Below are 16,977 nucleotides of genomic sequence, written 5' to 3'. Positions count from 1 at the left end.
TTATCATCTAGATCTTCACAAAATTACAACTAAACAGCATCTGTTATGGTTATGGCCAATGCCAAAATAAGTGGATAGCCTGGATGTTTTGCAAGAACCCCTTTTTGCCACTGTCCTAAAGGCAGGTTCCATTGAAGGCTGAGGCTGCAGATTCAGCTGCATGCTTAACATGGTTTCCTTTTATTACAGGAAGAGTATCACGTCTTACTTGTTTAAGTTCAGCTTATGCCAGCATTTTCTAAATCTATTTGCTTATCTCATTCAGACAACCTGTCATCCCTCTAGGGGTACTGTCCATTTCTTTTGGAAAGCAATTCAAAGCAGGATGTTGTCAGCATATTAGTAGCTCCTAAGCCCATGGCATCCACAGACTCTGTGGAATTTCAAAAATTGAAACAGATAACAGAAAGCTTTTAGGAGCTGCCTTAACTATGTTAGAACATATTGCAGGCTGTATTGCCTAGATAGCAATGGATTTACTTACACCTATATGTATATACCCAAGGAAAAATTCTGTTCTCCAGACAAAGCCTGGAGAAGAGAAAGCTCTGGGGAGACATTATAGTGGCCTTCCAGCACCTGAAGGGGCTACAAGAAAGCTGGGGAGAGACTTTTTACAGGGACACATAGTAACAGGAAAAAGGAGAACGGCTTTAAACTGGAAAAGGGTTTAGATTTAGTTTAGATATTCATTACTGTGAGGGTGGTGAGACACTGGAACAAGTTGCCCAGAGAAGCTGTGGATGCCCCCTCCCTGGAAATGTTCAAGGCCAGGCTGGAAGGGGCTTGGAGCAGCCTGGTCTAGTGGAAGGTTTCCCTGCCCATGCAGGGGAGTTGGAACTGGTTGATCTTTAAGGTCCTTTCCAACTCAGCTGTTCTGTGATTCTAGGCTTAAGGTATACCAGTTGAATTCCACTTTAAGTATAGAAATAAATTTCTTATTTTCACTGTATTTACCCATCCCAAATATGTTTATCTTTGCCTTCTGATAAAACTGAGTTCCACCATATTCGTGACTAGCATCCTTTTGTCACTAACATTATCTATTGAACATTACAAGGAGAAAATCTGGGAAAAAAAAAAGTCCAGGGCATCTTTACAAGTCAGGAAGCCATGATCTAATTCTGTGAACAGTAAATTTAATAGTCTTGTAGTAGTAAGAGTCATGATCAGTCAACAGAGTCACACAATCGATGTTGTTCAGGTACCTCATATGTACTGTATGATGGTGACAAAAACAGTTTTACAAGTTATATAAGAAGCTATTTTGTGGAATTATATTTTACTTCTAAAGAGCCACAACCTCCTGTTTCTTTTATCTCTGCTGCATATTATATTTTTATAATCTCATTTACATTCTGGTTTTCTTTCATCTTACTGCTTAAGAAAATAAAAAATACAGTAGAGTATTAAAGTTCTCATTGCTCCCATTTCACAAGTGTAGTGGCTGCAGCGACAGTGCTGGAAGATACCTTAAAAAGTCACTTACTTCATTCTTTTGTTCCAGCACAGGACCAGCTATGCTTGTGTCTCATCTAACAGATATTTGCCAAACCTACTCCTTAAGATTCCCAGTGACTTTCCACACAAGCCCTAGGCAAACTAGCATTTTAAGTTTTCTTTGCATTAAAAAAATTTCCCTACCAAGCTGAATCCTCCCTGATGCAAGGTAAGTTTACTCCTTTCTTGTTCCCCACCAGGACCACGGAGAAGAGAGTTTCTTTCAGCAACTTTCTGCGTGATTCAAGATTTGTCCATCTCCTTTAACCCCTGGGACTTTCTCTTCAGGAGGCTAAATCACTACTTAGGTTTCAATCTTTCCTTATACATGCCATGATTCTTAGACATCTAATTCTTATTACTCTCCACTCAGTCCCAAGTGCTCCACATCATTTTTGAGGGATGGTGTCTGAAAAAGAGCAACCAGTTCCAGATGAGACCTTACCAAAGCCTAGCAGTATGAAAATGTTTTTCACAGAGCTTCCAGGCTGGTGTCTATACATTTCAGTATACTTATCTCCTTCACTATACTGACTCCTGCTCAACTTAAATACTATTATGACTCCCAAATTCTCTGTCAATGAACTTCTACCCACACCATTTTTCTCTATCCTACACATACAATACACAACTACACCACCTTGCTTTTGAATGGTATCATAATATCATAACTATAGCTTGGATTTTTCAGGAAAATTTTGGAATATAATCCTGCTATTAGATGCTACACTTCTCCCAGCCTTTCATTATCTGTAAATACACCAAGTATAAAACTTAATTCATTTCCTAATTATTTAATCCAAACCCTCAACAAAGCCAGTTCCCAAAGAGACCACTGTTCAAAAAACATCCTTTCATAATAGCAGTAACCACTTATAAATACTCTTTGGCAACTATAACTCAACTGTTTACACTGAGTATATGGCGTTTCCAGTTTCTTCTAAGCCATATGCCTCATACGTACAACACTGGTAAGCAGAAAAAACAGTAGGGAAACTGGGAATATAAGAGTGGTATCTTAGCTTTCATGTCCTGCAAGTTTGAAAATACATTTAAATATACATATTTTAAAATAAACCAAATGTGATTCTGCCTGGAAAATACTTAATAAAATGAAGTTATATACATGTTTAAACTAGTTACGCATGGGTTCAGAAGCAAACTTTTATTATGTGAACTTACAAGGCATTTCCCATTACAACAAAGAAAAGGAAGAAACTTGACTGTTTACAGTTTAATGAATAACATAAGTCACATATTAAGAATTAGAATATTTGAAATAATAAATACTTTTAGGTTTTGTTTACGAATAAAATATTTTCAGCTCCACACTTTAGGTTCTACTCTAAGACTGGATGCCCTAGCTTTGCCTGTTTCTGTTAAATCTTAAAGAAAAGTAAAATTATTCATATGGCTCTTACACATACTTAGCACTGTAAAAGGTCCATGGATGAAAGAGTGGCCCCATCAAAGTAAAAATTCCCTCAGCTTTGACAGACCCAAGATTTCACCTTATATCTGCAAAGTTTTGAAACTTTACAGATAATTTAGAAGCATGAAAAAAATGAAATTACATTTTCCTCATCCTTAAAAAGCTCCTCATACATATTATGTAGATGTGTATAGTATTCTATGCATCATCACCAGTATTACAAATACCATGCATGTGCATAGACATACTATATATGATACTACAGGTCTTCTCATTCCAGCTTCTCATGCACAGGAAACACATCACTTCATTTTGAGTTTGATGTATGGAAAATTTCCAGAAAAAGACAAATGGAGCAGCAGTAACTCCTCAGCTTGTATTGTAATCACTTGTTACTGTTAATGAGCGTACAACCTGATTTTCAGTTTTCTCATTGCAAATGGGGGGTCAGAAAGCAAACAGTGTCATTTTGTAAAATGACCTCAGCAGGATGTCCCAAATGGCCAATTATTTTAAGCATACTGGAGGGTATGTTCTAAAGCTATACAGACATTACTTAGTCTACAGAGAGCAGCTTACTTACGTCTGGGGTTCCTTTTCATTTTGCTGTTTTTGCTGTGGTTGAAGAACGTTAGTTACCAGCTCAGTGATCCCACTAAAGGGAAACCACCTGTTTAAATAAGCAAATAATGTGACTGAATAACCAAGAAAACCACACTAGTTTAAATGTTTTCTTATCCAATGCTAATAGAAAGATACAGGCGGAAAAGCTAGAGCCAATGGGGATGTCAGCTGCAATACTAAGTCAGCCACTAAGGACATAAGGGAAATAAAGTTTTACAGTTCACCAGTTCACAAGCAGGCAGCAAGAACCTACATCCAGCTAACATGTGGATGAAGTAAGAAGCTGCAGGCAGCTCTCTTACAAGCCAGTCAGGAAGCAGATGACAAACTACCTGCAGCCTATCAGGTATTAGTGAAAGCTAATACCATCAAAGGTGCAGAAAGCAGAACACGGCAAAGGTAGAGAAGTCAAGCCTACTGCATTTTTTAGATATTTTACTTACTGTGTCGGCTGGGGTTTTTGCTCCTCTTTGACCCTAAAAAAATAAGTTTGCACAACTGAGTGCAACATGTTGGATAACAACTACCCTGAAATTCTATCATCTGTATCAAATGGGCAAAAGTAAGATCTTATGTTGAGTTAAAAGAAATTCACTTTATATTTGTTGTATATTTACAATAGGGTGCATTGTACACTTACTTCCATTTAGGAATAAAAATGGGAAATGCCAAATATCTAACATTTTTAGTTGCAAAATCAAATTGATAATATTCCACAGCTGGCTTCCAGTTCTTTGGAAATAACGTTAGATTTCCAGCAATACATTCAGGTATAAATGCAAAGGAAGGTGCTTTGACTACGTTAACTATAATCTGTTCTTTTTTCATTTACACCAAACTGTCTACCATAATTCAAGGTGAATTTGTAGCATGTAACATACTATTTAAAATGTAATATACTGAACTGATAGATTAGAGGAAAACCTTCACCATATTTCTTAGACTACAATTGTCAGGGTCTGCATACAACATTAAAGAAAATTAAGGAAGGAAAGCTAAGGAATTTTTTCATTCTGAATAAAAGTTACTAGGATTTGCTGAAAGATAATAAATTAGATAATACATACAGTAGGTCTGTATCATGCTGGCTAATATTGTCCATTGTCTTGAGGAAAATATTCTATCTGTAATACATGCTTGAATATGAGTGAGCAAGCAGATGTTCTATGTAATTCCTCTCCACCAAACCCAAGTATGGAGACAGATACAAAAATATTTACATGCTCTTATTGCAGATAAGTGTCTTGAATGCCAAGTTAGAATCTATTTTCCTTTTTTATTCAAAAAACCCCAAAACTTTCCTAAATGAATATTCTGGATATCTCTAATGGAGAATACTCCCTCACCTAACTAAACAAGGAATGCAGGCTCCTAATTTAAGAAGATGCTTAATGCTGGAGAGAAAATTAAATCTCCACATCTTCTCCAAATACTATTACACTGAATACCTCTATAAACATAGTCTACTGACTACAAAAGAACTAAATAAGTGGACATCAAGACACACTAACATTTTCCATAACAGTAGAAAGAGAAAACTGAGTATGCAGCACACAGTAAAACATCTTCTAGCATAGTTTTGCCTCTTCAGCACTTCAAAAATGTATATACAAAGAAATGTTCCAGTACAAAAAAAAAAAACAAAACAAAAAAACAAAAACAACCCCCCAAAACCACAAACCCCCAAAACAAACAAAAAAATCTAGAAATTGCCCCTATACTTCCCCCAAAGCAGATATACACCAGATTAAATACACAGAATGCATTTTTAATAATAGTGTTGTTTAAATAGTTTTTTTCTAGACAGAAGAGGCTCCAGATGCTTAAATACTATCTATACACACACATAGCGTTGTATTTTCCTTGATTACAAGAATGACTTTGTATACTCCCAGGTATATACATTACTTTCTCCCTTCCTTTCAAAAATCAGCAACTAATAATTGCTCAAGAAGATTGGATTGACAGATTAAACAAACCTCAAACCTGAATTTACTCAGGCTGAAAAACCCCGAGCAGTATGATTGTATTCTGCTTCTTCCAGACCATCTTCCCACAACTCTTACCCTCTAAAAGCTCTGCCAAGAACACCACCAGTCTGAGTTATTCACTGGAAACAATTTTGAGGTGATACTTGTTTACTAAATCCACCAACAGGCTACAGGTAAAATGTCTGATCAACACTGCCTGGGACAATGCACTCTAACAGTGAAAATATTAACTACTTTACCACCTATATATTTTTGTATTCCTGTCATTACAGGAATTCACTCAAGGCTCAAGGACCAAAGCAAGTCTAAAATGTTAAAAGACTATGAAGCTTTTGCACAAATCATAACTTCATATTCTGCTTCACTTGAAAACAAACCATGATTTTACTACTTGTCAACAAAAAAGAATTTTTGCACTTTGCACTTCACCATCAGGAAATATTCATGAACTTTGGGCTTTGAAACATTCATAGTACTGTTTCTCTTGTGTTCCTCTGCATGCCCACACAGTGCAAGTGCCAGCTCCCTTTGATCTTTTCCAGTAGGTAACATCATTAGGTTTGATCTCAAGTCTCAGTGAACAGTGTTTGATGTTAGATCCACTCTGTGTATTAAAAATTTCTTTAAAGATTATGGCTAGTCCCACTGGCATAGAGAATGAGTTGGGCAGGATAGGAAAGACAGGGAAGAACAAGAAAACCAGAAGCAGGAGAAAAGGTAGTAAAAACACTAACACAAAAAAACCAAAATTTAGCCCTTTAAACTCCCAGTACTGCTCTATTATTCTATCTACTCCCGTCAGTAAAAGCTCTTCTCCAAAATCAACTATGCTAAAGCCATGAGCTATTTTTCTCAAAAGATGTTTTGGCCACAGGTAGAGCAGCGAGTACTCTGTTACCCAACTTCTCTACTTGTACACACTTGGGTGCAGAGACACAAAAAGATGTTGGCAGAATTTGGGCTCTTAAATATAAAATGAAACAGATACCTATTTCTCCAGCGAATTTGAGTAAAATTTGAAATTTTGGAATCTACTTTTCTATAATCCTAAGAAAGACAGAGCATTGCTGTGAGCCTCCATTCAGCGGAATTTCCTTTGCCAAATGACCACGTGGCAAATGCAACACTGGGGAACAGACCCACACTGATGGGTGGAGGTTCTCGCAGGGGTGGAGTCAGCAGCCTGGCTAACGACTGCTAACGGCCACTAACGGCCGTTAACGACAGATAACGGCCACTAACAGCCCGGGGCCAGCCAGCAACTGCCTTTTCAGTGGGGCGGGGGGACCCTCCTGAGAGGAGAAATTCCTGGAGCCTGAATGAGCCTGGAGAGCAATGGGAAACTTTAGGGGCGACGTTCCAAGGGCCCTGAATCAACCTTGGGAGCGGTGGGAACCTCGGTGTGTATAAGGAACACCGAACTGATCATTCGTGGCCGCTTAGCACCGACCCAACACCCTACACCCGACTTTTGCCCCCTCTGGACATGGATCGCCATCCCAAAGAAAGATCACTGGATGCTTGGGAGTGATATCCCTCCCTTCTTCCTTCTCCCTCTCTCCCTCTCTCTCTCATTCTTTTCTCTCCACTCCTTCTCTTTTGCCTCGCAACACATTTGCCACATCTTCATGGGTGATACCACTTTGCTTCTGCTATTAGTAAGAACTCAATGCTTGCACCTGACCCTTGGTGGCTGGACTTTGTTCTTGTAGATCCAAAATCGTAAATTACGTCAAAACGGAACAATGACCCAACATGGACGAGGCTGAGGCCTGCATGGGATGCTGGTAAGGAAAGCAAAAGCAAGTGATTTCGATCCTCAGCACTTCTAAAATATTATGATTGGTATGTATCTAGGAATTTATATATTCCCACTCTCACAGTAAGTGATCATAACCTTTTAAAAGAATTTACCAATATTTTTTAACATAGAAAAACTTGCTCCCCAAGATACTATGGAAAACTGCACTGAAAATAAAATAGGATTTAAAGAAATATATATATACAGTTCATCCCCCTCTCATCTCCTCTCTCCATCTCCCACTTTTTCTCACCAGAAGTGGCATTCAGTGCATAACTACACCTAAACTACTGTGGGGACACCCATAGCCTTGGTCTAACCAGGGACTGTGCTGAAAAAGGGGGGAGGTTATCAGCTCCTGCCTCCTTCACAGGTTTCCACTATCTTGTCTTGGAGGACAAGTTCCATTAATCCGTTTTCCTAGACTGCCTGCTATGGACTGTTTCTTTTTGTTTTCTAACCCTCTATAACAATATCCTAATGATGTGCCCTGCACCAAATAGCAAACTTTAAAAAAAGATTAGTAATCAGTGACTACCTGCTCACACATCACAAGTCAAGATATGTATACATGGTACATAACTTTGCTTACACTCACTCGTGACAAAACAGGCAAACTAACACAGCCACACAAAGCAGTGGAATTAATACAGTCATGCAGTCAAATACATGTAAAATCAGCTGTTTTCTTGAAAGAGAGCACCTCCACAGATTAAGTTCAATCATGTATGTTGAACTCCAATAAAAGAATTAAGGTGGTTAAAAATAAATGCCATTTCAACTAGATAAATGTAAAATATTTACATATTAATTTAATTGATTCTTCGCATTGATTATCCTAGCGATGCTATAAAGACATTCACCTACAACATTCAGTGTTATTATTTTAATCACAGTTAAATTATTTCTTTTACATGACTACTCCACATTTTATTACGATAGTATACATAGTTGAATTAAGAAGGATCCTATTTCGAACAATAAAATAATTTCTTCTCAAAGGAAAGATTTTCCTGAAGATGTGCGTAGGTGATTTTCATTACTAATTTTGACCTCTTTGTAAGAGAAATAGCAGCAGTTTCCATAAAAGTCTCCATCATCAGTAGCTGAGAGGTTGGTATTAGTGAACAAGCAGGTGAAGAAGTTGTGTTCTCAGACTAGAAACAATACTTGTAACACAGAATAAATTTAAAACTTAATCTAAGTCCACGCTGATGAGGTTAAGCATCCCAGAAGTCCAACCAAAAGTGATGTTAAAGATCCAAGAAAAACAAGAAATCGACATTCGCACTTTATGGATTAGCCCAGCCTTTTACATGTTCCCATTTTACAGTCCCAGCTGGATGGGCTCCCTACATGAACCTCAGATTAACATCATCCATAAATATAATAAATTCTTTAAGGTTAAGACTACTTTGGCAGGTAGATGATAGCCAGAAATAGGATGATTTTACTAAAGGTTCCAGAAAAAAACAAGAATTGGGATAAAAATTTGCCACTAATATTATTAGAAAATGCATACTAAAATGTTGTTCGCTGCAAATGAAAACATAGTGCCCAACAGTTCTCTATTTTCACCTCTAAAACTGAAGGGTCTGACAGTACATTTTGATTACTGGAGAATCAGCATAGTAAATCGGACTCTGCTTATCATAGCATATGAACTCTTCAGGGCAAAATGCTTCCTATTATTTGTTTTGGAGTAAAAGACAGATAGATACTATGTGTTCTACAAAGGAAAGCTTCCAGATTCCTCACATATTTCCTGGCTTGGTCAGACGTATTCTTTGCTTTTATTTTGTTGATAGTAAAACCATGAAATGAGTGTGAAAATCACAAATCAGCACATGAGGAAATGACTGTGGTACAACTGCAATAATAAGTAAGTACCACACATTGAATCGTAGCCATTATGCTATGTGCAGTTCCAATAATTAATTCATGGATCAATGCCCTCTTTTGAAGGTTATCCAAAACTGCAAGCAGGAGGCCTCAACCAGGGAAGAGAGATTAAAAGGTCAATGTTAGACATCTAGTGTTTGTACAAACCTACCACATTGTTTAGAATGGGCTACTGCAGTTTTTTCCTATATTTAGCAAACAAAAGAGTATTTTGGCTATCACAGATTAAATGGGAATTTGCAACCGCCAGCATTATAATTAGTACCATGTGGAATATACCAGCTGCTTCCCACTGGGGTATCTTGTGTCTGCTGAGGGAATGAAGCAAGTACAAGAACTAGGAAAAGCAAAAATTATGAAGCAATAATTAATAGAAAGTCTTGGATCAAGCAAAGTTGTCAGTGTGGCAATAAAAATAGCTAGAAGACTAGCACTATTCACCTGTGTAAACAACATTTATATAAGGAAATACATTCAGAGAGTGTCTTCACTAGAAAAACTTCATTTTTCCAGATGACTTTTTCAGGTTGTCACATTATCAGCATTCTTGAACTAGGAATTTCACCAGTCTGATCTACTCTGGGTAACTTACCCATTAGTTGTCAGCTGTTCATCCCTGACACCACATTTAATAGTTGCAAGATCAGAATAGCTAACTTGCAGCATATGTTAAAAATTCAGTAAAACAAAACACAGACACAATTGATGCATAAAAAGGCTGACAAGTTCGGGAGTTAAACAGAGCAAGCAAGTTTTAAGGTGTTCTTAGGCCATAGTAAATATTTCTTCAATAGAAGTTTGTCTATTCATTTGTCTCTCATTAAGGAGCAGCTAGTATTACATAATTCTTCACAAGAACAAATTTCCAAATCCAGTTTTAAAGACAGGGAATATAGTTAAATAATTCCTTGAATTTAACTGGTTTGTTCTGTAAGTGGATTCCTCTCCCAAAAAAACCCCAAAAACCTAGACATACCCATTTTCTTCTCTTTAAGAAGCTACATTGTCATCTGTCCTGCACAATTTTTGGTCACTCTGCTGTCTCTATTACACAATCTGAAAATCCCCAACTTCTTTATAATCTCACTGCTCATACTAGAGACAGGCTGAAAAGCTTCACATGGGAGGCTGAAACTTCTTCAAGGCCTCTAAATTAGTGTAACTGCCTGCACTCAGGATGGTCAGGGTGTTAACAAAATGATAGCTTGTCAACAAAATTTTAGGTTATTAGTCTTTGAAACCATGCATATTTATGTTCACTGGGAGAAAAAAAAAAGGTTTGTTTGGGTAAAATCTTTTCTCTCCAGTTTAATACATTTTAACCTCATAAATCCTGCATATATGTGGGTATTTCGGGCAGGTGATTTATGGAGGTAAAAAAAAAATGAACCTAAAATAGTAGGAATTGAATCAGAAACATTGGACAATTCTGTTCAAAGAAGGGACACAAGCAAAATTGTCCACTAGTCACACAAGATTTGTTATTAAATGTAATTTTGTGTAATTATGAGGACCCAATAGCAAGTGTCTGTTGAGATCTGCATCAAAAAAGTGAGTTACATATAATACTGGTACCCAGCCTCCTAACAAAGATTAATTTTAGACAGCTAGAATTAATTTGAATGTATCTATTTTAAATAAAACTTAATGAAATTCTTATATTTTACTTTATTACTGTTAGTTTGAATGTAGCCTCATTTTGGTTTCGCTTTCTTCTCTTCCTAAGTTTTTAAGAATGGAAAGAAAATTTTCATCTTACAAAAAACTTAACACAAATACTCTAATTTCATATCTCATGTAACTTAAAACAAAAAACAAACTAAAAAAAAAAAACAACAACAAAAAAAAAAACCACAGGTTTCACCACAGGAGTGCTAGCAAAGCACTTAGGTCAACAGCAATAATATTTTAGTTTCGCAGTTTTCTCTAAAGGTTGTGTAAAATATACCACAGTAGTTGCATCACATTAAACCATATTTTTGGAAATAAAGATGACTGTAACATGATGACTGAATCATATTGTCTTGTTAGTAACCCAAGTGCACGTATTTACCAATATCACTGATAGGAATAACACATCCCTAAATACACATACATAAAAAACGTAACATAAAAGTTTACAAGACTACTCAAGATTCAGTAAATCTCTATTCTTCATGCACCAATTTACCAGAGTGAAATTCAGTAGCAGGTAATCAAATACCATTTCAGTTGTTGTCCTACACCAATTTTTCTTTAAAAAAAAGTTTTTCAGAAAAAAAGGTTGTTAATCATAAAGATTTTAAAGTTATATTTATTACAGTGTGGGGAATGCAACTTTCATTAATGAATGTAATGCTTATTAATTCTATATTGGAAAGATGATTTTATTTTTCACTTATGCCTCAGTATGTTTTGAAACTAACTGAAGTTCCCAGGGAATTTGTAAAACAAAGCAGAATGCCTAATTTTAAAATTGATTCAAAAGCTATGGTACTGGACTCAAACCCATTTAATCCCCCTGCAGGAATTGAATTCTACACAGTATATTTTAAATATTCTGCCAAAAAAAAAAAAAAAAGAAAAAAAAAAAAAAAGTTCTCACAAGTAATAAATGTACAGACATAGCAATCTCAGTAGAGTTTTATTTTAGAATAAACTATTCAAAAAAAGCAGTTTCTGCTAGGGATTTTGCATCTGTGGTTTTTTTAGCTTCTTCAACAGTAGATGGCATTCCAAGCATCTCCTACAGAAAGTGGTTCCCTAGATGCTTGTACTATCACCAGCTGCTACACTGAAACAAGCAACTCTGGGCTCAGCTGCTAGCAGGTGAATTAAATAATTCATTTAAAATCTGTAATTAATTGGAAATCTATTAGTAATGACTTAGGTCTTGCTATGTCAATTTGCCTGTTAAGCAAGGGTTTTATAACATTATTAGCTGTAGTATATTCACCACATGAAATTCCTATACACTAAAGAGCTTAACAGCTACTCAACAGAAAGCAAATCAGTGTTTCTCAGACTGTGACCTTTAATTGCATGAAATGGATTCTGGTTTCTTCCAGAGTGCAAGCAGTCCTAGAGAAGTATTGCTGGCAGGGGAAATAGCAGAAACAGAAATGACAAATGTCATGAATTTGGTCTTATTTATAGCCTCCTCAAAAACAGCCTTACAGACAGCACCTTTTTAGGGCAGACTTAGGACCTGCATCAAGTCATACAAGAAGCTCTGTAGGACTACCCCAGTGTTATGGGCAGTGTAAGTATTTCATCTGTAAGGCTGGCTTACTAAAAGGCATGAAAATTCAAGTTCCCTACCAAAACAGAACTACAACATAGCTTCTGCTGTGAAAACAAGATGAGAATCTAGAATTTAACCAGGAAAAAAAAATATGTAACAACACTTCTAAATAGATTTTTTTTTTTTAATCCAGGAAAGTGTTATTCTTACTGATAGGAGCTTTACAGTGCCATTCCTTATTAAGCAATAGAAAATGTAATCACATATATCATAGATATGTGATATGTAATAGCCAATTTATCAAGAAATCTTTCATTTTTGCTGATTTGCTGTTGCCATTAATTTACATCTTGAGAGGTGGAAAGAAAACTATCATAGATTTATTTCCCCTTTGGGTGTTAATTTTATTTGGTGTCATTTTACAGGTTATTCAGGAAATTTATTTCATTGCCAGAGAAAAAATTCTTACATTTAATCTCTCTCTGCTTCACAGAATGAAGAATGAAGTAAGAATCTGATCTATGTAGCTATTCCCATCACAATATGAAAGTAAAACATGTACTATCTAAATAGTAGCATCTGAGATCTTACATAAATTAAATCAAGAGAAGCTGTTCAAACATTAAATTTCATTCTTCTTGTTGTTCAAAAACACATCCCAGTGTTTCCTAAAAGTAATGAAGACATTTATGTAAAATTCAAAATTAACTCCCAAATTGGTGAAAAGCTTCCAATTGTGTTATTATTTGTAACACAGACTTTTTAAAATCTGAATAAAGCATAACTGAAACTGCAACAGTCTTGCAGTTTGCTGCCCATCTTTTCTTTCTTCTATTTTTTACTAAGATAAGCCTTCCTAGTTGAGGTGCAAAAAAACTTACTAGAAATCAGAGGAAAAAACAAGCACCTAGGTTGAATGCTTTTAAACACTTTCACCAATATGAAATAAAATTTTAATTGCCCAATTAAACTTCTTACTCTAATTAAATCAATGTGCAGTAGTTTCAAAACAATTGACATTTCAGTGTTGACTCCACACTTCCTAAAAGGATATCATGCCTCTTGCATGGCATTGTAAAGAAGAAACTGAAGTTTACCACCATTGTTTTCTGTTTCCATGGAATAAATTTAGCAAGCAATTAAGAACCCAGAACCCTCTATCTGACATAAGCATTATCTGGAACACTTACTATTTCTGTGTAAAAGTGATCAGTTTTGGATTCCAGAAACTTAAGACTGGCCAGAATAGATTAAAGGCACTTTTAGGGTGAAAGTAGAAAAAAGGAGCTTCATTTCCCTCAGATCTCACAATCTTCCTCCAGCAAAACTACACCTGGCACTAGAGGCAAAAACAGAATGCTACCTTCAGAAATAATTACCTTTGAGAGCATCATTCTTCATAAACACAGGTTATTCAAACTGCTCTGAAGAGAAGTTCTAAATGTTTAATAACTGAATTCCAAAATGCAGCTTTAGATGATCATTTAACTCCAAAGACTTTATTGTAACACAGACACACATTGTTCTCATTTCCAGCTAATTACAAGCATTCATTCGTGTCTGTTTGCAATTAGAGTGCATTTCAAATGAGTAGAACTGCCATTCATGAAGACACTATATATAAATGAAAATTACTAAATACAAAGTGGCATCAAAACCAGCCAAATCAATGGTCCTACGATTTAAAATGTAGAATATGCTAAATACCCTTGAAAAACTCAGTAGTTAAAATATTTGCAGAGCTGCAGCATTAATATCCATTTGGAATTCTGAGTATGAAACTAAATTTTGTTAATTCAGTATTTTCTAAAATCCATGCTAGTAGTATAAATGAGAAGTAAAGGCATTCTACATAAAACAAGTCTAAAATTTATTCTCAAGTTCATAAATTAATAAAATTTTGTAAGGAAAATACTAATCCCTTTCTTCTGAGAAAGGAGGTACATGCATTTTTTTCTTAAACAGATGGTGGGAAAGAAAAAAATAATGTACTTTATACAAGAAAAACATAGCCAAAAATCAGCACAAGGAGTGGAATTTTCAAAACAGCAGAAATCACTGATTAGAGGATGAGTTTACTACATTTCAGTGATGGTTATTCTCATTAGTCATCACCATCTATCCCAAGAACAAATTCAACATACACAGTCATGTGTGAGGGGCAAATGAGAAAACTGTGTGAAACACCTTCAAGTGTAATAAATATTAGACCTTCCACCTTCTATCTTGCCTGAATCTCCCAAACTGACATGTAAGCTCAATGCTTATTGTCCCATCACCTACTATGAGCATGAAGAACAGCAGCATTTCATTTATTTGAAAATCTTAAAGATCCCCTCAGTCTTTTGTCCTAAATTCTATCAAATTTGGTCAGCATCACCTCACAGCATGTTTTCTAGAGATCTCACCTGGACTGCTGTCAACTAATCCACTGCTATTTTGAGCTACAGTTTTCAAAACTGGTCACATTCCAGCTGGACATTTACTAGTGCTAATTAGAACTGAAGGATCACCTCAGAGTTTTGTAGCACACAGATAGTAATGTTTATGCAACCTATGATGGCAAATACCCTTTCCATAAAATGTGAACAACAGAAATTCATGTTCAGCATAAAAGACAGTTTAAAGCCTGGATACTGCACTTGGGAATTGCTACCTAATCAGCTGCTAGCTTCAATTTAAATGTGTGATTATATCTAAACATAGTACTTACTGAGTAATGCCCTTGTTAGAATCAGAGAATTTTCAGGGTGGGAAGGGACCTTTAAGCTCATCTAGTTCCAACCCCCCTGCCATGGGCAGGGACACCTCCCACTAGATCAGGTTGCTCAGAGCCCTGTCCAGCCTGGCCTGAAAAACTTCCAGGAATCCCAACACCTCTCTGGGCAACCTGTTCCAGTGTCTCACCACCCTCATGGTGAAGAACTTCTTCCTAACTTCCAAACTAAATCTCCCCTCCTCTAGTTTGAATCCATTCCCCCCAGTCCTATCACTGACTGACATCCTAAAAAGTCCATCACCAGATTTCTTGCAGGCCCCTTCAGATGCTGGAAGGCTGCAATAAAGTCTCCTCGGAGTCTTCTCCTCTCCAGACTGAACAAGCCCAACTCCCTCAGTCTGTCCTCATAGGAGAGGTGCTCCAGCCCTCTGATCATCCTTGTAACCCTTCTCTGGACACATTCCAGCATGTCCATATCTTCCTTGCGTAATAGGGGCTCCAGAACTGGATGCAGTACTCCAGGTGGGGTCTCACGAGAGCAGAGCAGAGGGGGAGAATCACATCCCTCAACCTGCTGGCCACACTTCTCTTGATGCAGCCCAGGATACATTTAGCTTTCTGGGATGCACAAGTACACTGACAGCTCTTGTTGAGCTTCTCATCCCCCAGCACCCCCAAGTCCTTTCCCTCAGGGCTGCTCTCAAGCCAGTCACTGCCCAGCCTGTATCAGTGTTTGGGATTGCCTCAACCAAAATGCAGGACCTTGCACTTGGTCTTGTTGAACTTCATGAGCTTGGCATGGGCCCACCTCTCCAGCCTGTCAAGGTCCCTCTGGATGGCAGCCCTTCCCTCCAGTGTGTCAGCCACACCACACAGCTTGGTGTCATCAGGGAACTTGCTGAGGGTGCACTCAAGGCCAGCATCCATGTCACCAATATCATTCAATAGTTTTACACCATATCTCTAATTTGTCAAAAGAATTTTAAACCTCTCTTTTTACACGCTTGTAAACATACCCTATCCCATCATGATATGTGTTCAACATGAATGTGCTCAACAGCTTCAGCAAAGTTTCATTTGATACATCTTTCCGTCTGGACAGAAAACCATACATATATACTAAATTAAACTTTCTGACTATTGCTCATTGCTATGTCTTACTATTCTGTACCAGCTTTATCATTTGCCCCATTTTGCCTAGGAATATGTTCTGGAGGATGATTATTAAAGCTGTCTTCAAGTCAATATATGTTATGTATTTCCACTTCTCTGTCTACTGAATGTGATACCTTTGTCAGAATTAAATTAGATTTTTTGGCATGATTTTTTCTTGATGAATCCACATTATCTTTTTTTTATTTCTTTTTTATTTTCTAGATATTTACAAGAACTTGTATGTTTCTTCCAGTTTTTCTGGGAATTAAGGTGGGTTGATTCATTGCTAATAGGCCAGCTCTTCTTCCACCTAAGCCATCCCCATTTTTTAAAGGGACATTCTGTGTTTGCTCTTTTCTAGTCTTCTCTATGAGGATATCCATAAGAGATCCTATCTTATTTCCTCAACTCCTAGAATAGCTTAAAATAAAACTCACAAGACCCAGACAATTACTAATTTTATTTTTGCTTTGTGACTCATATAGACATTTAAATTCATATTTTTAGAGACAATTCTAGCATCTCAGTTAATTACAATACAACTTTAGCCAAGAGTAACAGAAAACTACTTTCTAAAGCCCTGTCTGTTCAGGGCTGAATATGTCTATTGGGCCTGAATATAAATACTAC

The 16,977-nt window shown here is 36.7% G+C and overlaps 1 protein-coding gene across 23 annotated transcripts in view; it reads right to left on the bottom strand.

Annotated features, from left to right (window-relative positions):
* The window catches only part of RIMS2 (regulating synaptic membrane exocytosis 2), a 421,007-nt gene that overhangs the window by 359,845 nt on the left and 44,185 nt on the right, over positions 1 to 16,977 (bottom strand). For 15 of the 23 annotated variants that reach the window (XM_071738118.1, XM_071738119.1, XM_071738124.1 and 12 more), the window contains exons 2-3: positions 4,000 to 4,032; positions 3,516 to 3,602 (exon numbers count right to left, since the gene is read on the bottom strand). The exons of the other annotated variants lie outside the window; for them this stretch is intronic. In XM_071738118.1, the coding sequence (XP_071594219.1) occupies positions 3,516 to 3,602; positions 4,000 to 4,032 (120 nt within the window). The remainder of the gene's footprint in view (positions 1 to 3,515; positions 3,603 to 3,999; positions 4,033 to 16,977) is intronic. 23 annotated transcript variants of the gene reach the window in all.

Source organism: Heliangelus exortis, chromosome 2, assembly GCF_036169615.1.
Source record: "Heliangelus exortis chromosome 2, bHelExo1.hap1, whole genome shotgun sequence".
Lineage (NCBI taxonomy): Eukaryota > Metazoa > Chordata > Aves > Apodiformes > Trochilidae > Heliangelus > Heliangelus exortis.
Note: the sequence above shows the minus strand (reverse complement) of the source record. Positions and strands in the feature narration are given on the sequence as shown.